This window comes from Megascapheus bottae, chromosome X (genome assembly GCF_031878675.1).
Source record: "Megascapheus bottae isolate mThoBot1 chromosome X, mThoBot2.hap1, whole genome shotgun sequence".
Lineage (NCBI taxonomy): Eukaryota > Metazoa > Chordata > Mammalia > Rodentia > Geomyidae > Megascapheus > Megascapheus bottae.
The window spans coordinates 52,536,701-52,560,493 of NC_143547.1; the positions used below are offsets into that span (position 1 = coordinate 52,536,701).

A 23,793-nucleotide genomic window follows, 5' to 3' on the forward strand; every position below is an offset into this window, starting at 1 on the left:
GCTGGGTTTTTGTTTAATATTTACAATTTCTGTGGTATCAGATGGTTGCAGTCAACCACAGTCCATAAATGTGAAAGGGAAATTTCAATAACAATAAATGTTAAACTATGTGCTTGTGTTATCCAGGGCTTTATATAAAGAGTAGAAAAAAAAACAATAGAGCATGGGATCCAATAGAGATTGGATTCTGTATTATCTCATAATTGCCCTCTAAGTGTTGGAGAGCCAGAGATTCCAGTACTTAGGAAAGTTGGAAGCTTCAGAAGGGACCAATGAAGCAGCCCTGATACAATGGCGAAAGCCTATATTTTTCCCCTGGAGAGGTACTGGTGTGAAACTATTGAAAAGTCAAAGATTTTCAAGTCTGATATTCACATGCATGACAGCAGAAACCCACACACATGCAAACACACACATACACAGAAAGAGTGGAATTTATATGTACCAACTCCCTTCCTCTTTCCATGTTCTGTGCAAGTGAGTCTATTAGATGCTGCTGCCCACACTCAGGGTGGGAATTTCTCCTTAGTTGGTGCCTTGAATACCATTCCTTTTCTGGATCTCTCTAACAAACACATTGAGAAGTGTTGTAAACTCATCCAGGCATCTCTCAATTGACAATCAAATCCTGTTGACATAACAAGATTAATACTTGTAGCACTGTTTTGAGGACAAATGAAATCTCTGTTCTACTCTGTCACACAGGGAAAGTGAATCTTCCTTTTGTCCACTGCATCCCTGCTTTAAATACCATTGATCTATTAGTAGGATAAAGTAGTTTATATGTTTTGGTACTACCTTGGTTTTAATGGACTGTCTGGAACATATATACCTTATGAATAAGGCAAAAGCTACTTATTAAGCAGACTAGCTGAGACCAGCTTTCAAGAGTGATAAAAGGCCGGGAGTTTGACCTAGTGGTAGAGTGCTTGACTAGCATGTACGAAGACCCAGGTTCAATTTTTTGTTACCACATAAATAGAAAAAGTTAGAAATGGTGCTGTGGCTCAAGTGGTAGAGTGCTACCCTTGAGAACTGAAGGATAATGCCTAGACCCTGAGTTCAAGCCCCAGGACTGGCAAAAAAATAAAGTGAAAGAAGGTTGATCAAAAATACAGATTTACAATTAAATAGGTAGAATAAATTATTTGCTGTATATCAAGTTACTGTTCCTGTTCCTGGTGATATATATATATATAATTTTCAGTCATGGAACTTGAACTCTGGCCTGGGCGCTGTTCTTGAGCTCTTCATCTCAAGGCTAGCGCTCTACCACTTGAGCCACAGTGCCACTTCCAGTTTTCTGGTAGTTAACTGGAAATAAGAGTCTTACGGACTTTCTTGCCCAGGCTAGCTTTGAACCATGAACCTGAGATCTCAGCCTCTTGAGTAGCTAGGATTACAGGTGTGAGCCACAGCGGCCAGCAATTCATATATTCTTGAAAATGCAAATAAGTGAATGTGAAGTGGATTTACAACTGTAACAATAACTATGTGATCATTTTTAATTGATTTGATTTAATCAGTCCACAATGTATTCTATATATTCTTAAAAACTCATGTGGCACATGATAAATACATACAAGGTTATCTAGTCATTGATAAAATGAAAATTATTCCCTATTAATGTCTCCAGAGATTCTTCCACATTTGTCCTTGAGCCCAGTATGTGTTTTGATTGATCACTATCACTGTCTCTGCTTGAATTAGCCTGTTGTTTTTCACGTATGCTTAGAGTTGATATTTTATTTAGTAAGTGAATATAAATAGCATTATTCTTTTGAAAATTGAGTAAGTTTTTCTTTTCAGTTTATGAAGAGTAGTTTGGTTTTACTACATTTTTAAGCTCCTTACAATTTGCTTTTAATAGTAATCAGGGTTTATCATTTGTTCTTTTCTTTGTTTTGTCCAAAATATGAACCCCTTCAAAGATTTTTAAAATACATTCTTATTTCTTTAGGTAGTTGTACAAAGGAACAGATTGGGGCTGGGAGTTTGGCCTAGTGGTAAGAGTGCTTGCCTAGCATTCATGAAGACCCAGGTTTGATTCCTCGGTACCACATATATAGAAAAAAAGCTGTAAATGGTGCTATGGCTCCAGTGGTACAGCCCTATCCTTGAGAAAGACCAAGGACAGTGTTCAGGCCTTGAGTTCATGGTCCCGGAGTGGAAAAAAAAATCTGATATCTGAGGCTTCCCATATTCACAATATTCTGGATGGTCTCTCTTACAGGTATGCATTATATTATGTACATATATAAACTAATGATATTCATTCATTTGTGTACTGAAGTTTAGCTGTCTCCTTTAGATATTTTTTTCAATTTTTCAGATTTCAAATCAGAAACCAGAGTTTTATGTACAGGATAAAATCTCTTATGAGATCTACATGTTAGGTCAACCACTTGTTCCTAAAGTATGCCAAATAAAGAGATATGATGAAGGGCAGAGAAAGAATTGTCTCTGAGCAGACATATGAAGACAACAGTATAACATGCTTCAACACTCTTCCCCAAACAGACATTTCCCTTAAGGTGATAGAGGACTAGGGGAAGGAGAGACAGGTATGTATAATTCTTAAATGGTCCAGGTCAAATTAAGACCCGGTTGATCACTGTTTTAATTTTTCTTTTGGGAGAGGTTCCATAGGAGATATCCCCGTCATTACTAGTGACCATAAACAAGTCATCCTTGCCTGGGAAAGGTGGTATTGCTTTTTGCTAATCCACAAACCCAATAAATGAATAGAGCTTTTCAGCAAAAATAACTTTTTCAGCATCTCTTATATCGTTTCCCCCCATTTTATCAGTACTAAATCCTAGCAAGCCTGTTATCAGCCCCACATTCTACCTCACAGTTCATTTCCTGTTTACTCATTGCCAAGTTCTTAGGTGTGCCAGCAGCTTAATCTTTGTCAGTTTACCAAGATACGAGATATGTCCAGCTTTTAGCACATTGGACAGCAGTGAACTGTTGATTGTATCCACCTATTTTCTTAACCTAATAGTACCATCCACTGGTGAATATTCAAATTTAAATAGAGGTAAGAGTTCATTAGCTTATATTCCTAGAATTCCCATACCAACTAAAATTTCCAATTTAACTATGCATGTTGGCATCTCTTTATTTTCTGACAGCTGCTCTTGCACAGGAGTTTTTACATTTTAATTTAGTTGCTTGGGTAAAATTCATTCACTTGCTTTTGAGCTACTTATGGATAATGCCAAGAATTCAATCCACACATATACACCAAACTGTTTTCAATAAAGTACTAAGAATATATGTTGGATAAATGACAGCATTTTTCAATAAATAATATAGGGAGTATTGGATATCTGTATGTAGAAATTACATCCTTATTTGTAATTTACCATAGGATTCAATCAAGTGAGTAAGTGGAAGAGCTGAAACTACTAGGAGATAATGAAAATGCTTTGGGACACTGGAATTATTTTGAAAAGAAACCAAAACATTAGAAACAAAAGTAGTCAAAAAGCATTACATAAAACTAAGAGCTTCTACATACTAAATAAAACAATCAAGAGTATAGGAAAATTACAAAATAGGAAGAAATTAATATTTGTAAACTATGTATCTGATAGTAGGTTAACATTCCTATTCTACTAAGAGTTTGCAAGTAATCACTTTTTAAGGGAGATGACATGCGAAAATGTCCCCTCTCGCTGATATGCACCATATAGCAACACACAAGATTCTGGTATAAAGCATGCACTAATCATTCAACATTACTTAACTTTGCATAGTTTATAAGAGATAAATTTTTGATGGTGTAGAAACTTGGTACTTTCAATATTTCCTTTCATTATCGTCATTGGATGCTTCTACAAAAATTACTGTTTGATATTAATATAATATGGAACCTTTTCATACCTCATTATCTTACTTTCATCTGTTTATTCTAACTACTATTTCTGATACATTGGTTTCTTTCTTTCTTTTTCTTTTTGGTGGGTCATGGGGCTTGAACTCTGCCTGGGCACGTTCCCTGAGCACTTCAGCTCAAGGCTACCACCCTCCCCTTGAGCCACAGACACACTTCCCATTTTCTAGTGGTTAATTGGAGATAAGAGTCTCATCGTGTTTAGTGCTTGGGCTGGTTTTGAACCGTGATCCTCAGATTTCAGCCTCCTGAGTAGCTAGGATTACAAGTGTGAGCCAGTGTGCCCAGCTTCATACATTGTGTCTTATTCTCCATTTTTTTGCCAGCCCTGGGCCTTAAACTCAGGGGATGAGCACTGTCCTTGGGCTTTCTCAAGGACAAAGCTTTACCACTTGAGCCTCAGCACCACTTCCGACTTTATTTTCTATGTATGTAGTACTGAGGAATCGAACCTGGGTCTTCATGAATGCTAGGCAAGCACTCTACCACTAGGCCAAACTCCTGGAGCCCATTGCTTTTTACTCTTATCTTATACACCACTAGTACACTTGCACTTAATATTTTATATTATCTTAGTTTTCTCAAGTTCCCCCTTAATCAGAACCAACTTGACTCTAGCATTTCTCTTAATATAACTTTAAAGATAAAATGCAGTAGCCAGACTCAACATGTCTACAATATTCCACACTTTGTTTTAGCACTTAAGACTCTAGGTTAAGATGAATTGGTCCTCCCACCTTCTATATGTGTAAGACTAGAAATTATAATTAACTCTACTTCAGGAAATTTAGTGTTAGATAGGGTTCTAACAGCTATTAGATGTGAGTCTATTAAGTTGGCAGCTTTGAGATATTGGGGGGATTCTTACCACTGAAAAAATGAAACTTTAGTTCCATTCCCCTTACCTGATTCAAGATATCTCACTGAACACATACTATGTTCTTTATTCAACATAGAGTTCATTGGAATATACCAGTAATGAGAAACATACTGACATGTTACTATACTGTAGTTGTGATAGAATTAAGCACAAAATACTACCAGATCATAAGTGGAAGGAAAGCATGAATTAAAATTTAAAGGATGAGTAGGAAATAACTATTCAGCAGGCTAAGGTTGTTTAAGGTAGATACATGAAGGGAAGATATAAAGACAATTAAATATTCTCAGAACAACCACAGAGAGCACCAAGGTTGTTGCCATTGTCAATGTCGTTGTTGTTTTGTGCTGATACTGGGTATTGAATTCAGGGCTTGGGTTAGTACTACATGAGCAACAGCTTCACTTGCAGCTTTTTGGTGGTTGATTGGAAATATGAATCTCATGGACATTCATGCCTGCGTAGCTGCCTGAGAAGCTAGAACTATAGTCATGTTCCACTGGCAGCCAGTGGCATAAAGTTTTAAAATTGGAAATATAGAAGAACCTTGGAGGCTATCAGACTTTTACATCTTACAAAACAATTTGCCTGGGAGTTATATGATCACAATTATTTAAAATCATTATTCTGTTTTGAAAAAGTATGTTTGATGATGTTTGCTATTGATGTGAAGAGAAAAGTTGGGAGTCTAAAGATTACATACACTCAAGATAATGTTTAATTTTTTAGTAAAATAGTATTAAAAACACAGACATTGATAAAAAAGCTTTGTATTATAGAAGAAAAGGTATTGGCTGGATATATCTTGTTTATGTTTAAAATATGTAATATAGCAATGGTGGGCAAATTAGTTTTCTCTGTGCCTTTGTTTCTATATCTCTAAATGGAATAATAAAGTAGGTACTGTCTGATAAGATTATTATTAATAAATGAAGTGAATTAATACCACTCAGATACTCTTCAAAATGACAGAACAAAGTTCAAGTGCTTTACTATAAGAAGTGTGTTAGACATGAAATAAAAATAAATCCACAGATTTGGACATGAGTAACTGGATATACTGAGCAGCTGGAACTGATGTGGGATGTTAATGTGTTGTGAAATCTTTTGCATTAATGCTTATTATATAAATGACAGTGTCAAATTTTGCTTTAGAGGAAATTTTAGGGACAATACATAGATTGAGATGCTTCAAATTGTGGGAGATACGTGGAACCTATTGAAATAGATGAAACCTTTAAAAGAAGGTATGACTAGAACATTAATTTAACCCCTTTTAATAATATAAAGTTATAAAGTTTAACATTTAGTCAAAATAGCACTGGTACATTCTCTCAGAGTCTAGTTTCTTTTGATAAAAGTGATTTATTAAATTATGTCATAGACTCTATCACAGTCATTGACTGATATTTCCATGTATTAATGTTTCTGGTCTTCAGCCTCCTATATGAATTCTCACAATTTTTTGTGTGTAGAGGAGCAGTACTAAAGCTTGAACACAGAGCATAGGTAAAGTAGGGCCTGGGAACTGTCCCTTAGTTTTTTTGATCAAAGCTAGTGTTTTCCCATTTGCCACAACTCTCCTTCCTGGTTTTGGGTAGTTAACTGAAGATAAGTCTCAATAACTTTTCTACTTGAGCTGGCTTCAGACTGCCATATTCAAATCTGATCCTTCTGAGTAGCTAGAATGACAGGTGTGAGCCACTGTTACCCAGTAAAAGACAAGCACTTTTAAGAGAAAAGGACTGCTTTGGTTATTTCTGGTAAGAAGCCCAAGTGGTAGAATGCCATTAATCCTGAGAGAAAAAGCTAAGTGACACTATACAGACCCTGGTACCAGCATACCAAAGTGCCTTATCTCTTTATTAATATATGTCATTTGTACAAAAGGGATTCACTGTGAAATTTCCACACCCATGTATAACGTCAAAGTAGTCTTCAGTAAGAAAACAAGTTGAAGGAATCACACAATAAGGATTTCAAATTTTAGTATATAAGCAGTCTGTTTATTCTTGAGAATTTATTTGATAAGTTAAATTTTTATTTAGTTGAGTACCCAGACTTATAGATGTAGTTAGAAAGTATCTTTATTTCCTTTGGTACATTGCTTGGTTTTGATTCTCACATTCCCCTCTTTACAGCTTTAGAAAATTCTCAAATGCTGTATATTAAGTGACCACAGACTTTTTAATTAAACCTATATTTAACTTACACACACAATATAAAACTCTTACATAAAATATCACATATTTTTCTGTTTTTAACTTATACTTTTTCATCTCTCCTTTTTTTTGCAGCGGGGGGGGGGGAGTTGGGCCTGAGCACTGTCCCTGGCTCTTCAGCTCAAAGCTAGCACTCTACCATTTGATCCACAGAGCCACTACCTGTTTTCTGGTGATTAATCAGAGATAAGAGTCTTATGGACTTTTGTGCCCGGGTTGGCTTTGAAGCTTGATCCTCAGATCTCAGTCTGCTGAATTGCTAGGATTATAGACTTGAGCCTCCGAGCCCAGCTTTCATCTCTATTTTAAATAAAAAGATTTCTCATTAGCATACAGTAGTTGTACAAGGAGGATTTGACACACGATCCCATCAATCTTCCTCCTTGTCGCTCTCCATTATTTCATCTTCCCCTTTCTTAAAGCAATTTCAACATATTTAATTGTTGTCATCCTAGCACATGAAGTACTTCCATCACATTCATCCTCAATCAGCTTTTCAATTCCCCTTCTCTTTTCTTCTGGTACCTACACCTCAAACAGACCCTGATATATTTTCCTGTCATTTATATTTTAGTGTAAATTAATTTTACCAAGGGTTGTATGTACATATGTGCATATATATATATGATCCAGTTTACCCTCTCTCTTCAATTATTTATCAATTCACCACCTCAAAAACATTAAAAGTAGTTTTTCTGGGACATGGGGCTTGAACTCTGGGCCTGGGCACTGTCCTTGAGCTCTTCAGCTCAAGGCTACCACCCTACCCCAGAAACACAGTACCCCTTCTGGTTTTCTAGTGGTTAATTGGAGATAAGAGTATCATGGACTTTAGTTTCCAGGCTGTCTTTGAACTGCGATCCTCAGATCTCAGCTTCCTGGGTAGCTAGGGTTACAGATGTGAGCCACCACTGAAGTATACAATTCCTATCAGTACATTCCTTGCTATTTATTAGCATATTAGAATCTTTCACTCCTAACTACTACTTAGTACCTGCTAATCATTTTTTGCAATCCCTACTGCACACTACACTCCTTTACCTTCAGCAGATACCATTCTACTTTCTATTCTTTGTAATTGGCTTTTTTGTAATGAAATTTAATACCTCAGATTAGTATCTTATAAGTCTGTTCCATGCAATTTGAACCCTCTGTGTTAGGAGTCTGTCAAGTCGGAATTATAAGCATCAGCCAGTGTTGCAATATCATTTGCTATTAATCTTTTGCCTGGTTCATTATAGCTTGTAGAATTCATTTTTCTGCTCTTGTATGACAGGTTTACATTTTCTTTTGGGCTGTGACTAGGAATCACTTTGAGCTCCTTCAGGTACAATTGGATCTAATCAATTGGAAAGATTCATGTGGCTAGGTTAACCCCATCAAAGAAAATTACTCTTTTGGAAAACTCAAAATTGACCAATTTTGTAACTATATTACATAGGAAAAATCACTTCACTTCTTACAGATAAGTAGTTTATGTTATTTTTATACGTTGCATAGCAAATTACCATGAATTTTGCAGCTTGACTATTTTGTTTTCATGAATTAGTAATCTAAGCATACCTTATCTATATTCATGAGCTCACAAAGCTTAAGCATGATATCAATGCATGTATTCCTTCATGGAGTTCAAGAGGCAGATATTATATAAGATGTATATGTCAGGAAGAGGAAATTTGTGGTACAGTGAAGAATTTTGTTTACTACACTTTGGTGAGCTTATGTAAATGACTTTTCTTTGATTTATTTCCTTTTTAAATAAACACTTCCATTACTTTTTAGCTAACCTTTGACAGATAGAGCTGTTGTCAGCATCATAAGGCCTTTCCACACTTTGAACAGCTCTCAGAAAAGTATTATGAAAAAAATGGCCTTCTGCTGTCTGTTGAAACAGTGACTAGTAACTGTGATCACATAGATTAGGGTGGATTTCATATGATTTTTCTCCCAACCCATTGGGGTTCAATTTCTGATTGTCCTCTTCCATCATATTTTCATCAGTGGGTAATAAAAGAATAAAACAAAGGCTAAACATTAGAGAAATATAGTGCTGCTTCCCAGATAACCAAAATGTTTTAGAATAATAAATTTGTCCTATGTCCCAAAGGAATAGTGATTCATTTAAATGTATATAGGTTAGTGTTCTATGATAATACAGCATAAATTAATTATAAGAAGCATGCTTAATGAGGTTTACTTGCTATCCAATTAGTTTAATTTTAAAATACATGAGCAATAAAGGATTAATTACACACATCTCAATATGTTATATTTTCTGAAGAATGGGTGGTTATTAATTTATGAATATAGCACTTTATTTGTAGCAGATTAATTGGTACTTTAAGAAGCATAAATCTATATTAAATATAAGTATTTATTTTTGACCCTAAATTTAAAGAAACAGACAATACTCTAATTAGCATATGTGCTTTAGGAAAAGCAGCATTTAACACTTAGCTGCAGGCTATCATATGCATATGATTGCTTCTGACAGTGATACAAACACAATAAACCAGAAGTGTTTCTTATTAGAGTCTTCTGGGGCAAAGCAAAACACATTTTAGAAATACATAAGAAGTTTCTTGAAATGGAGAAAACTGGAAAGAATTTATATCAAATTTTTGTCAGGTGATACAATTGAGTAAATAATCCTTATGAGTTTATTACAATAATGAATTTATTATCACTACTCTGTTTACAGTGTTAACAAAAGAATAAAAATAGCAAAATATGGTATAAAGTCCCAAGAGGACAAAAAATCGTAATATGTGTTATGATTTTTACACTTTATAATTATAGAGAATTGCTATTATGCTTTAGATTATTATTAATCATAGAGAATGAGTTTATTGTGACATTTTCTACAATCAACATACATGGGATCATGTACTCTGCCAGTACCTTCCTTATGCTTTCCTTCTCATCCATCTTAACTCCTTCTGCAATAGTCTTACTTCTACTTTCAAGATTTGTTTTAGTCTAAATTCCATAGATAAAACTTTTGATACCTGTGTTTCTTAGTGTGGCTTTTTTCACTTGCCCTTATGATCACAAATTCATTTTCTCCCAAATGACATGGAAGTGGTGATTTCGGAGCTGCCATGGAGCTTTTCTCTTAGGTAAAGCTTGTGGAGTAATCAGGTACATGTTCATGGTCAGTGTGCCTACTGATGTGACTAATGGCTAAGCCCTGGAGGCATATCACATAGTTAACTCCAAGCCTGTGTTAAGAAGAAAGCCACCAGACCAAAGCAATTTGCCCTGCTGGACAATAGCAGGTTTGACATAATGTACCAGTTGTAACCATGCCAGTATCTATCTGAGCCTCTCCCTTTATGTCTAAAGATAGCCTGGCTCTCTTCTCTTCTCAGATGCTGATCAACTGTATTTAAAAGGAAGAACTTTTACATTCTGTCTGTAACACAGTTTGTGCTTCTCATCTTGCAAACTTGGGTCCATATGCTTCTATTCAAATCCCAGTTTATTGGGATTGCACTTGCTCTCAGGACAAACAACTACTGAGCTAGTGAAGAGAAGAGCCATTAGGCCTTCATGATATAAAATAGAGATATGGATTCTCCTATGAAAACCAAAATGAAGGTGCACTCTTAACAAACTCCCTCTAATCACATCTCACTCAGCTGGAAAGTACTACTGATCTAGTCTTTAGTGCCTGCTTGCTGAACAAGCACAGATCTTTTGGGATATGTTTGCATAGTGGTAGGTTCAGTGTTTGTGGAGTTCCTGGAGATTTCCTTTTTCTGTTGCTTGATGAAGGGCATCATTCTTTTTCACGATTACACTGCAGAGTGCTTGATATTAGGTTTCTATGCTTTTCTTACCATTCCAGAACCCAGAATTACTGGATTTTACAGTATCCTAGAGTCTTTCCTTGATACCTTACCTCTTTTGGCAGCCATATGCACCTTTGGTTTTTTTCAGTCTTGTGAAGGTACAAGAAAGCCACAGAATCTCTAACCTACCACCATACCTCAAGAATCTTTCAAATGACTGTTGCTGATTGGCTTCTTTCTTTCAGTGAAGTGACACTCATTCAGATATGTGCAAAACCACCAAGAAAAGTAGTTTTCTCTAGATATCATGATATACATTTGATTACATTATATGCATCTTTCTTGTACAGTGCAAGTAAATGAATCTCACAAAACCTCTGGGAAATCTCTGATCTAGGACTTAAAACAACAAAACAACTTGCTCAAAATTATGACATCAGTGAGGGGGGGAAAATACAGAATTCATGAGCAAGCTATCTGACTCCAAAGTGAGTGTAGTGCTCTTTTTTCTCACTCCATCACACAGTTCTTAAGTCAATGAATGCATTTCAACTAACGTCTTTTTAATTATTATATAGATATTGCTATTGGAAAGGAATTGTTAAAAAACAAACTAAATATCCCCCTAAGTTAGATGTTGCTTATTTGAAAGTTTATGGTAATTATCAAAGTTTAATGAAATTTTTGTAGAGCTTTATGTTTAATTTATGACACTACTTAAGAGAAAGGTAGCAATAAGAATTAAACTTTAATATGAAGAAACTGAACCAGAGAAAGCTTCAGAAACTTGAACTGCCTGGGAATTTAGTATTTATAGTAAGGTGAAATATTTTCATTTTGATTTTTACCTGAAGGTTTTAAATGTCTAAATGTATTACCTCTGCATGTATTCTAGACATGTTTTAATACCCCTAAGATAACTTCTAGGGGAAGTAGGCAGGAGGAGGCATTATTGAGGTTTGTTGGTATGATGGTGGCAGTAATGACTAAAATTACAATCACCAGATATATAGGTAAGCACCAGTGTCTCACACCTTTAACCCTAGCTGCTTAGGAGACTGAGATCTGAGGATTGCAATTCAAAGCCAGGTTATGCAGGAAAGCCTATGAGACTTTTATCTCCAATTAACTAGCAAAATTCTGGAAAAGCAGTTGTGTTTTAAGTGGTAAAGTACTAACTTTGGACAAAACAGCAAAATTTCTTTCAGAAAAAAAACACTACATAGGCCCTGAGATAAATCACCAATACCGGTCCCAAAAGAAAAATTAGTCACCCAAGGAATTTTTGCTCTATTGTGCATTTACTAAACTTAATATGTGAAAAGCTCTGTGTCAAGCATTTTCTAGACTTTCTCTCTAGAGCACTAAAACTCCCATATGAGATAGTATTTTTATGACCTCATCTTGTAAAACAGGAATTTAAGGTACGGACAGGTTGAATTCCTTGCCAAAGCTCAGCTGTTGAGCATTAAACTTCTAAGACGTATTTAAAGTGGCTTGGCTGGAATAATTCAAAGATTTTCAATTCTGATTCTCTGTGTCTTTTATAAACTTGCTCAATTTTGGCAGATAATATATGTGTGGTGGCCTTTGATGTTTTGTAAGTTTGTACAAAATATTATGAACAAGCAAATAAGAAAGTTTTAACTACTACTTATTGAAATGAGTGTTAGCTGCATCAAATCACATCTGCAAGCTTAAACAAAAATTTGGGCCTTCTCTTTTCAACTCTCCACAAAGTAACAGTTTCTCTATTTTTGTGTAGGACTTAGGAATACAGTTAACCACTTTATCCTGTGCTTCAGATACTTTGGACTGTGTAAGAATATTTCAAAATGGTATAATTGAACTTTGTTTTTGTCACTTGATTGATTAAATATCTATTTTCCTTTTGCCATATAATGCCCAAATTCACTATCATCATGATGGTGATGAGAGTTACCATTTGTTGAATGACTATTACATGTTCTACAACTGCCACTTAGTTATATCCTATACCTCTTTGCATTTTATTTAATTTTATTCAGACTTTCTAAAAGTCATTTTATGATTCACAATAGTAATATAATTACATTTTGTTTAATGCTTAATAGTTTAATTATATTTTCATATGTTATCAGTTTTAAATTAATATAAACTTATGAGAATGTTATTTTTAATTGATAAATTATCAATATGTACATGTCTAGGCTACAATGCAATGTTTTGATATGTATTTATAATGCACAGCAATTAAATCAGGCTAATTGAAAAACTTAGCACTTGTATTTACTTTGCCAGACCAGGGGCTTGAACTCAGGGCCTGAACACTGTCCTTGAGCTTTCTCCAGGCTAGCACTCAACCACTTGAGCCACAGCAAAACTCCAGGCTTTTTCTGTGTATGTTGTACCAAGGAATTGAACCCAGGACTTCATGCATGATAGGGAAAGCACTTGACCACTAGGCCATCCTCCTGGCCCAACTTCCTTTGTTTGTATTATAGCCACTTAAAACCACTATTTTAGAAAATCTGAAATGTATTATAATAAACAATAATGACAACTTAATTAAATTAAATAGAACATCTCATAATACCAAAAGAAAAAGAAATCAAAGCAAATATGACTCCTAAGTGGTGTAGTGGCTAAAATAAAATTTTACCTAGTAATATGCCAAGTGAAAAGGGAGAATTTTAACCCTGACATTTTGTTAATGTGTTTGGTGAGGTTAATATGGTTCACCTGATATTACAAAAGTTATAAATAGCTTTGACATTTAGATTCATCTAGAGCCAATTTATCAATATAATTTGAAAGGAATTTCTATCTATTATCATGTACTTCATTAATGTCTGGAATTGTGTTGTTGAAGTTTCAGGCTTTTGGTATAAGAAGCATCATCTTTTAAATTCCAATAAATCAGGCTGGGAGTTTGGCCTAGTGGTAGACTGCTTGCCTAGCATGCACTAAGACCACGGTTCAATTCCTTGGTACCACATACCTAAAAAAAGCTGGAAGTAGTGCTGTGGTTCAAGTGGCAGAATGCTAGCCTTGAGAAAAAGCCTAATACCAGTGCTTAGGCCTTGAGTTCAAGCCCCATGCCTGCCAAAATATTCCAATAAATCTATTTGATGTGTGTAGATCTTTTTAATAACACTGGTATAGTACTACTATTGGAGGTCTGTAGAGGCCATTTTTCTGCCTTATTTAAGCCATTTTGTTGTTACTAATAATCAATTCTTACATTAATGCAGCAATAAAAATAATATAACTTGATTTTTATGTTATAGAATAATTTAAGGTTCTTGTATTTGTTGGGCATTATGAGGTTGATCTATAGTTGTGTGAAGTCATCCCAGGATTTGTGGTACCTTAGTCAAAAACAGCATCAAATATAAACATATTCTAGTATTTATTTGTGACATGTCTCCATGGTGCATCTATGTTTTGGGGGTTTGAGGAAAGTGCTAACCAGTTTGGCTAGATCTTATTTTTGTAATTTTCAAATACATATAGCACTAGAATGAGTTCTGATAAAATTGAAGGCTGAATAAATTGTGTGCATTTGGACAGCTGGGAAGGACAGAAAACTTACTATATATCTGCATTATACATTTTAATATTTAGTGACCTTGGTAATGCTAAATTCTAGTTAAATTTGAAGTAGCAATGGCCATCAAAACGTTTGTGTGTGGGGATAATGAAAACTATTCTACCTTCTCTATGTTAATGTAGTAACTGATCTTGCCAATGAGAGTATGATTTGACAAATGATACAATTAAGTTCTTACAACTCAGGGTTGCGTTTTCTTTTCACGACTGTTTTAAGAAGTGAATTTTGTATTTGCAGGTCTGTCAAATTCATTTTCTGTAAAGGAAATAGGTTTAAATTTCTACTAGTTACAGAAAATATTTTTTCCCTTTCTTCTTCAGGGGCCCTGTTTAGCCTGATCCTCAGCCTGTTTGTACTATGGAAGGAATTTGCAGTCGATTTTCCACAATATATATCTATAGAAAGGAGCAACAGGTGTGTTCCTGAAAATGTCCTCATTGATATACAGTATGGATGGTCATTCATGTTTGCTGCCTTTGGAACTCCCCTTGTATGCATGTCTGGGATTATGTTTCATTTCATTGGTCGAGAACTTGAGGAGTTTTACAATATTAAATGAATAAAAAGGCCCAATGAAATCTGCACAAAATCTTGAAGGAGGTCTGAACAAAGATGAAGCAAACTTCAGTTTTCTTTTTTTTCATATATTTTTATTGTAATTAATAGAAGAGTTACATGATATTTGCCAGATAGATCGTGCATTAATTCCCATACATTGATACCAGCCAAGTACTTACTCATTATTCAGTCAGTACATATGTGACATATTCATTGACTAGTGAATGGAATGTGCAGTGTGGTGCTATGAAGGATAGGAAAAGTAATTTCTATAATGACTTAGTTGAGTTTAATTTAGATTTAGGATGCAGAGATATAAAACATTGACCCTGGTTTCCTTAATGTGTTTACAAGTGGGAAGATAGTAATCTCTAACTCTGGTGCTATGATTCTTTTTTTTTGCCAGTCCTGGGCTTGAGCTCAGGGCGTGAGTACTGTCCTTGGACTTTCTCAAGGCTAGAACTTTACTACTTGAGCCTCAGCACCACTTCCAGCTTTTTTTTTCTACGTATGTGGTACCGAGGAATTGAACCTGGGTCTTAGTGCATGCTAGGCAAGCACTCTACCAGTAATCCAAACTCCTAGCCCTGATTCATTATTTTGACCAGCCCTGTGACTTAAAGACAGGACTCACTTGCTGTCCTCGAGTTTTTATGCTTAAAGCTAGTGCCCTACTATTTGAGCCACAGCTCTATTTCTGGCTTTGTAGTAAGTGATTAAGGATAAAAGTCTCATGGACTTTCCTGCCTCGGCTGTCTTTGAATTCCAATCCTCAGATCTCAGCCTCCTGAGTATCTAGGATAACGGAAGTGAGTCACCAATACCAGGCTTATCATTCAAGTACTTCCAAAACTGACCTGACTCACAGTAAGGTGTTTCTTTTCTTCACAAGGAATTGTGTTTAACTCAGATGAAATAATCACTTAATCCTAATTAACACCCCAGGCCAACAATTGGTAACTATTGAAGCTCTGGTATTTAACAGGAACCATACAGATTTTTCTTTTATTTTTCTGAACAAACTGACTTAAATGCCAGTTAGTGCATTCACTAATGGAATGATTAGGAAACAGTTACATATGAATATTAAAGTGTTTTGCATTTCATACTCCACATTGCATATCTTTAAAAAACTGTTTTAAAATAATTTTTTGCCAGTCCTAGAGCTTGAACTCAGTACCTGGGCACTGTCCCTGAGCTTCTTTTGCTCAAGTTTAGCACTTTTCCACTTGAGTCACAGCACATTTCTGGCTTTTGCTGTTTATGTTGTACCTGAGAAATCAACCCTGGGCTTCAAACATTCTAGGCAATCACTCTGCCACTAAGCCACATTCCCAGCCTCCTTTTCAGCACAAGGAAATCTTTACATGAATAACATATTTATAAAATGTTAAAATTTTAGAATATTTTTTACTTGAATAAATGCAACTAAACATCATAATTCCAAAATGAAAAAAAAATTCTCTGTGAGCAAGAGTACAACATGTATCTAAAGAAGGTTAGTTCTGATTTAGGAAGATTTACATACATTTTTAGAAAGATTAGCTTATATTTGCTAGAGTCTACCATTTTAAATGTTAGTGAAAAAGAATAGCTACTATAGTCGTTAAGAAGATCTATGTTTATTTTATTGTAAGATCTACATATTAAATTAAATGATACCTTTATATTCCTTTATTTCCTTTTCTTGCTTAAAAGCTCATCAAAATGAGTGAAATTTCTGTAGATACTTTAATGTAAAGATGATGTGGGAAATCTGTATTACTATCTGTATTCAAAAACTAAGATAAAAATATAAATGTATACTGAAATAATAAGCAAAAGCCGATCTGTAGGAGTTTTCTGAATATTATGTAAATCACTTTTAGGGAACTATTAGAATGGTCTTCATTATTAAATAAATATGTGTTACTGTAATGTATAAATTCTCTAAAAATTTGGGTAAATTTTTAGTGACTCATATTCATTCAATATCCTTAGGTACTGTTAATAAGTATTTGTTACAGAATAAAAGTTCCATATAAAATTACTTGTTGTTTTATGCTGTGGTTGCTAGTAACTATTCAATCTTTGTCACTTGAAAATATTTGTGTGATACAGAATATTATAAAATTTATTTAGCATTTCATGAAATAATTTTTTGTTTAATTCACTAGATTTGTACATTTTTAAATATCAATAAAATGCATGCTATATTATTAACCTTTGTATCAGTTGGTATCTTTGTTGCATATATATTATCTCTTTCATATTTAGGGCAGACATTTAAACCAGAATCCAAAAAGTTACATGCTATATTAAAGGTAAAGAGATATTGGAGATCATTATCGAATCATGCCGTCTCAATATTATCTCAGAAAAAAATAAGGACCTAGGCATAAAATGCCTTATGGAAAAATATGGCTATAAGAACTGAAATTCTAATTTTACTCTTTGTTGCAGTTAAACATGTCAGTTGGCTTCCATGTTGAGAATCTTTTGGTAAGTAAATGGTGCCTATAATAGAAGATTTAAATTTCAAAGCTTGCATTATAATCATTTGAGGAGAAATTTTCACTTTCCAGGAAGTCAACAGACATTCTTAAAAATGTATTTACTATGTGGAAGGATAATAGGGATGCTTATGACTTGAGTACAGCTACTGTTCTGAAATGAGAAAGCTGTATCTTAGAGAAACAGGGACAACAAAGAGGCAACTAATTCTCTAAAAAAATGTTAAGGTAGACATACCTATGAATAGCCCAGAATTACTAAGAATTTCTCTCCTTACACCATAAAGTACTAACACATTTAGTAAATACTTGCAACATAAGCCAAATAATTTTTTTTTATCATTTGTGATCATGAACTCAGAAAAACTAGATGATTCTATTTGTGCACCAAGAATGGTAGGTAGGAAGGAGTAAAGTATAAGGGTGGATGGCAACTCCTTTCTTTAAAACTAGAAAAACAGGAAAGTTTTACACTACATTAACTTTCTTTTTCTCTATTCTTTGTTATTATCTATAAGTCGTTGTCCAAAAGTCACCATTTAACAAAGCAGGTTATGAATACAATATAAATTCATTAGTGCTCCCCTTTCAACTTTCTCACCCATCCCTCCCTTGCCTACGTCTTCCTTTTGTTTTAATCTGCATACTAATGTCTGTTTCCCTCTGTTTCTTTTTTACACATTTTGCAGATAAAACAATGAGAATGAAAACAAAATACACATATGCCCAAACATAATTCAGGATGTATTAAATAAGTTTGTTCATTCAAATTAAAATAATATAGTCTACTTCGGTGCCAATGGTTCACTCCTGTTATCCTAGCTACTCAAGATACTAAGATCTGAGATGCAAGTTTGAAACCAGCCTGGCTATAAAAATCCATGACACTCTTTTAAAAACTATTGTAAAGGTGGTGTAACGTGGAGTTAGAGTTACATAATTCAGGTACTGAATATATAGAGATAGATAGATAGATAGATAGATAGATAGATAGATAGATAGATAGATAGATAGATAGATACACACACATTTTTTGGGTCAGTCATGGGGTTTCAGCTCTGGGCCTGGGTGCTGTCCATGAGCTCTTCAGTCCAAGGCTAGTGCTCTACCACTTTAAGCCACAGCACTACATTCAGTTTTTTGGTGGTTAATTGGAGATAAAAGTCATGGACTTTAGTGCCCAGGCTGGCTTTGAACTCAGTCTCCTGAGTAGCTAGGATTGCAGGTGTGAGTCACCTGCATGAGTATATTACTTTTTCAACAGTGTCAACACCTTCCTCATTTTCTCCCAGATTTTTTCCCTTGTCTCTGTCCCCACCCCTCAACATAGTGTCTAGTATCATTGCTGAATTAGTACACCCTTTGGTACTCTTATCTCCAAATAACCATCAAAAAGTCAGAAGCGAGAAGTCGAGTTACAGTTCAAGCATTAGAGTACTAACCTTGAACAAAATCCTCAAGGACAGAGCCAGAATTTAAACTCAAGAATGGGTACAATAACTATAAAGATAAATGGATAGAAAGATGGATAGGATAGATAGATAGATAGATAGATGATAGATAGATAGATAGATAGATAGATAGATAGATAGATAGATAGATAGATAGATATTTACTGACATTATACATGAACAGACATGTTCATTTCTCAATTTTATAGTGTCTGACTTGACTCTTAGTCAAGCTTTTCACTGTGGTTTTATAATTGTTTTACATATTTATAGTAAAGCACATACACATGTTTATAAACACAAAGATATATCAAGATGGAAATTTTCTATTGTGAACTGAAATTTTATTTTCTTCCTTACTTTTTTATGTAGGTAAATGCTTTTATTTCTTTTTTTATGCAAGTTCAGTTCCCAAATAAAACTGGTGCTAGCAGGATGCTCATTAAAATGGCTTTAAATTCCAAATGAAAGTTATTGATTTCAGAAAGGGCAAATACAGCTAAGCTCCCAGAGTCATCTGAAGTTATTAAATTACCAAGTTACTTTCTGTTATTCTTTTAATACTTGGTTTGCTTTAAAAAAACTATTTTCATGTCTTTAAGTAGTTACACAAAAGAGTTTCCATTCAACAGAACAGTTTAGAAATACAGTGGGTCTTGGTCAATGTAACTTTGTCTTCCATAAATATATATATGTATATATATACAGACATACATATATATATATATATGGTTTTGTTTTGGCATTATACTGATTGAATTCTTTTTACTTTTTTATTGTAATTAATAGAAGGGCTACAGTTACATTCGCCAGGTAGAGGGCACATTACTTCACACATACTGATATACCTTCTCATGTTTTTGTCCCAATTTCCCACCTCTACCCACTCTCCTCATCTTGTTTTCCCTCATCCCTTTCCAATTTCAAATAAAAAACAAACGTATATACAGTATAACAGATAACAAGTTAAGATGTGGTAACAATATGAAAATAACCAAGGAACAACAAAAGAGATGGGAAATAACATAGAATATTAAGAAAAACAATCACACATTATATGGCTCTTGTTTCCATATCCTGGAGGTCCTTTCATTTAGCCTCATCCCATGTGGACTAATGTATCCAGGTTTTGAGCTACTGTAATCCTCTCCTAAGAGGGTCCAAGGTTAGTGCTAATTATTACAAATGAGGGAAACCATTGAGCCTATGTTCTTTTGGGTCTGGCTTACTACACTTAATATGATTTTTTCCAAGTCTTTCCATTTCCTGACAAATGGGGCAATGTCGTTCATTCTTAGAGCAGCATAGAATTCTATTGTGTATAAATACCACATCTTGTTGAATCAATCATCAACTGAGGGGCATCTGGGTTGCTTCCATATCTTTGCTATGGTAGATAGTGCTGCAATGATCAGCCTTGTGCTTGTGAGCTTAGTATGACCTTAGTTCTCAAACACTGGGTAAGTGGCAAGTAGTGGAATTCCTGGGTTATAGGGAAGCTCTATATTTAGTCTTTTGAGGAACCACCATACTGCTTTCCATAGAGGTTGAACGAGTTTGCACTCCCACCAACAGTGCAGTATTGATCCCTCCTGGCCACATCCCCGCCAGCATCTGTTGTTATTAGATTTCTTAATCATGGCCATTCTAACTGGAGTGAGTTAGAATCTCAGAGTTGATTTTATTTGCATTTCTTTTATGGCCGGAGATGTGGAACATTTCTTCACGTGTCTATAGGCCATTCTTATTTCGTCTTCAGAGAAGACTTTCTGAAGATACAAGTTTAGACCATGTTTTAATGGGATTGTTGTTTCTTTGGAGATTAGTTTGAAGTGATTCAATGTTTTTAGCTGTTGATATATTTTAGATATGAGGCCTTAGTCTGTTGTATGGTGTTAAGTAGACCTAGTGTATCTCCTATTCCTTCTTGCAAAGTTTTCAGTGTGTTTGCTTTTATCTCGGGGTCTTTGATCCATTGGGAGTTAATCCTGGTGCAGGGTGAAATAGAAGGATCCAACTTCAGTTTTATGCTGTACTGGTTCTGCCTACACCACCTGTTGAAGAGGCTGCCTTTCTTCCATTCTATTTTTTTTTGGCTCCCTTATCAAAGATTAGGTGGCCATATTTCTGTAGGTTAATATCTGCATCCTCAGTTCGATTCCATTGGTCCTCAGGCCTATTCTTGTGCCAGTACCAAGCTGTTTTGGTTACTGTAGCTCTGTAATAGAGTCTAAAGTTTGGTATTAAAATTCCTACTGCACTGTTCTTTCTGCTAAGGATTGTTTTTGCTAATGGCGCCATTTCTTATCTCATATGAAATTTTGGATGGCATCTTCTATTCCCTTAAAGAATGACACTGGGATATTAATGGATATTGAATTGAATTTGTAGATAGCCCTTGGCAAGATTGCCATTTTCACAATGTTAATACTTCTGATCCAGGAGGATGGGAGGTTTTTCCATTTCCTTAGTTCTGCTTTAATTTCCTTTTTCGGGATTTTAAAGTTTTCATCATAAAGCTCTTTTACATTCTTAGTTAATTCCAAGGTACTTTATTTTCTTTGAGGCTATTGCAAAGGGAATTGCTTCCCTGATTGCTTTCTCGATCCTCTTGTTCCTGCCATTTAGGGAGGCAGTTGATTTTTGAGGATTACTTTTATGCCCTTCTACCTTTCCAAAGTTTTGAATTAGCTCAAGCAACTTGGGAGTGGAGTATATAGGGTTCTTTAAATACAGAATCATGTCATCTGCAAAGAGGGAAAGTTTCCATTCCGCCTTCCCTATCTGGATCCCCTTCACACTTGCTTCTTGCCTTATTGCTCTGGCTAGGAATTCTAATATTATTAAAGAGGAGTGGAGAGAGTGGGCATACTTGTCTTGTTCCTGATTTTAGAGGAAATGGCTTTAGATTTTCACCATTGAGTATAATGCTAGTTAGTTGTGGGTTTGTCATACATAGCCTTGATTATACTGAGGAATAGTGATGGATTCCTAGTTTCTCCAGAGCTTATAGCTTAAAAGGGGTGTTGGATCTTGTCAAATGCCTTTTCTGCATTTACTGAGACAATCATCTGATTCTTGTCCTTGCTCCTGTGGATGTGATGAATTATATTAATTAATTTGCTTATGTGGAACCAGATTTGCATTCCTGTGATGAATCCTGCTTGATCATAGTGTATAATTTTTGATGAGTTGCTGAAGATAGATGGCCAGTATGTTGTTGAAAATTTTTGCATCAATATTTGTCAAAGAAATGGGTCTATAGTTCTCTTTCTTTGATGTATCTCTGTCTGGTTTTGGGATGGGGGCTATAGTGGCTTTGTAGAATGAGTTTGGCAAAGAGCCTTCGTTTTCAATTTCATTGAAGAACTTCAGGAGTATTGGTGTGAGCTCTGCTTTGAAGACCTTATAGAAATCAGCTGTGAATCCATCTGGCCCTGGGATTTTCCTAGGTGGAAGTTCTTTCATTGCCATTTCTATTTCAGTGCTTGAAATAGTGTTTAGTTGGATTAGGTCTTCTTGGTTCATTGTGGCTATGTTAATATTGTCTAGAAATTCATCCATTTCTTCTAGATTGCCTAATTTGTTAGCATAAAGGTTTGAAAAGTATTCCTTCATGATGCTTTGGATCTTGGTGATTTCCGTAGTGATATTACCATTCTCATCTGTGATTTTGTTTATTTGGGTGTGCTCCTTTCTTTGGTAAGATTTGCTTAGGGTCTGTCAATTTTGTTAATTTTTTTCAAAGAACCAATTCCTTGTTTTGTTGATTTTTCTATAGTTTTTTTGGACTCCAATTCATTTAATTCTGCTTTGGTTTTAATAATTTGCTTCCTTCTAGTGGAATTAGGGTTGGTTTGTTGCTCTTTTTTCAGGAGCTTAAGGTGTGACATTAAATTCTCGGTTTGCGATTTTTCTGATTTGTTAATGTAGGCACTTAGAGCTATAAATTTTCCTTTGAGTACTGCCTTTGCTGTGTCCCAAAGGAGCTGGTATTTTTGTGCTCTTTTTTTTTAAATTTCATAAACTGTTGAATTTTCCCCTGATCTCCTCAATGTCCCATTGGTGATTCAACAATGTGTTGTTCAATCTCCATGATTTTCAGGGTTTTCGTCGGTGGAGATTGGTGTTCAGTTACAATTTGATGTGCTTCAGGTCTGAGACAATGCAGGGAGTAATTTCAGTGTTTCTGAATCTGCACAGGTTTGTTTTATGTCCTAAAATGTGGTCTATTTTGGAAAATGTTCCATGTGCTGCTGAAAAAAAACATATATTTTGATGTTGCTTGGTGAAATAATCTGCCGATGTCTGTTAGATCTAGTTGGTCTATATCATTGTTCAATTCTGAGGTTTTTCTGTTGAGTTTTTGCCTGGTTGATCTGTCCATAGCTGAGGGTGATGTGTTAAAGTCACCAACAATCACTGTGTTTCAATCTGTGTGTGATTTTAGTGAAATCAAAGTTTGCTTAATGAAGTTCACTGCTCCAGGATTTGCTGTGTAGATATTCAGGATGGTTATGTCCTCCTGGAGGAGAGATACCTTTATTAGTATGCAATACCTTCTTTGTCTTTTCTCAGTAGTTTTAGTTTGAAGTCTATTTTATCTGATATGTGGATGGCAACTCCATCTTGTTTATTGGGGCTGTTAGCATGATAAACTTTATTCCAACCTCTCACTTTCAAAAAATGTTTTTTGGGGCAAGATGTGTCTCTTAAAGATTGCAGAATGATGGATCTTTCTTTTGGATCCAACTAGACAGTGTATGCCATTTAATTGAAGAGTTAATTCTATTGATATTAAGGGTTAGGATTGAAAAACATTTACTAGTACCTGTCATTTTTAAAAGCTTTCATTAGGATCTGTGGCTTGATAGTTCTTGCGGTACTTAGCTGGTATGATTTT

General features: G+C 35.0%; 1 protein-coding gene across 1 annotated transcript in view; it reads left to right on the forward strand.

The window, feature by feature from the left end:
* The window catches only part of LOC150041097 (transmembrane protein 182-like), a 53,171-nt gene extending 38,223 nt beyond the window's left edge, over nucleotides 1-14,948 (forward strand). The window contains exon 5 of the mRNA XM_090327129.1: nucleotides 14,710-14,948. Coding sequence (XP_090183255.1) covers nucleotides 14,710-14,948 — 239 coding nt within the window. The remainder of the gene's footprint in view (nucleotides 1-14,709) is intronic.
* The last annotated feature ends 8,845 nt before the right edge of the window (nucleotides 14,949-23,793 follow it).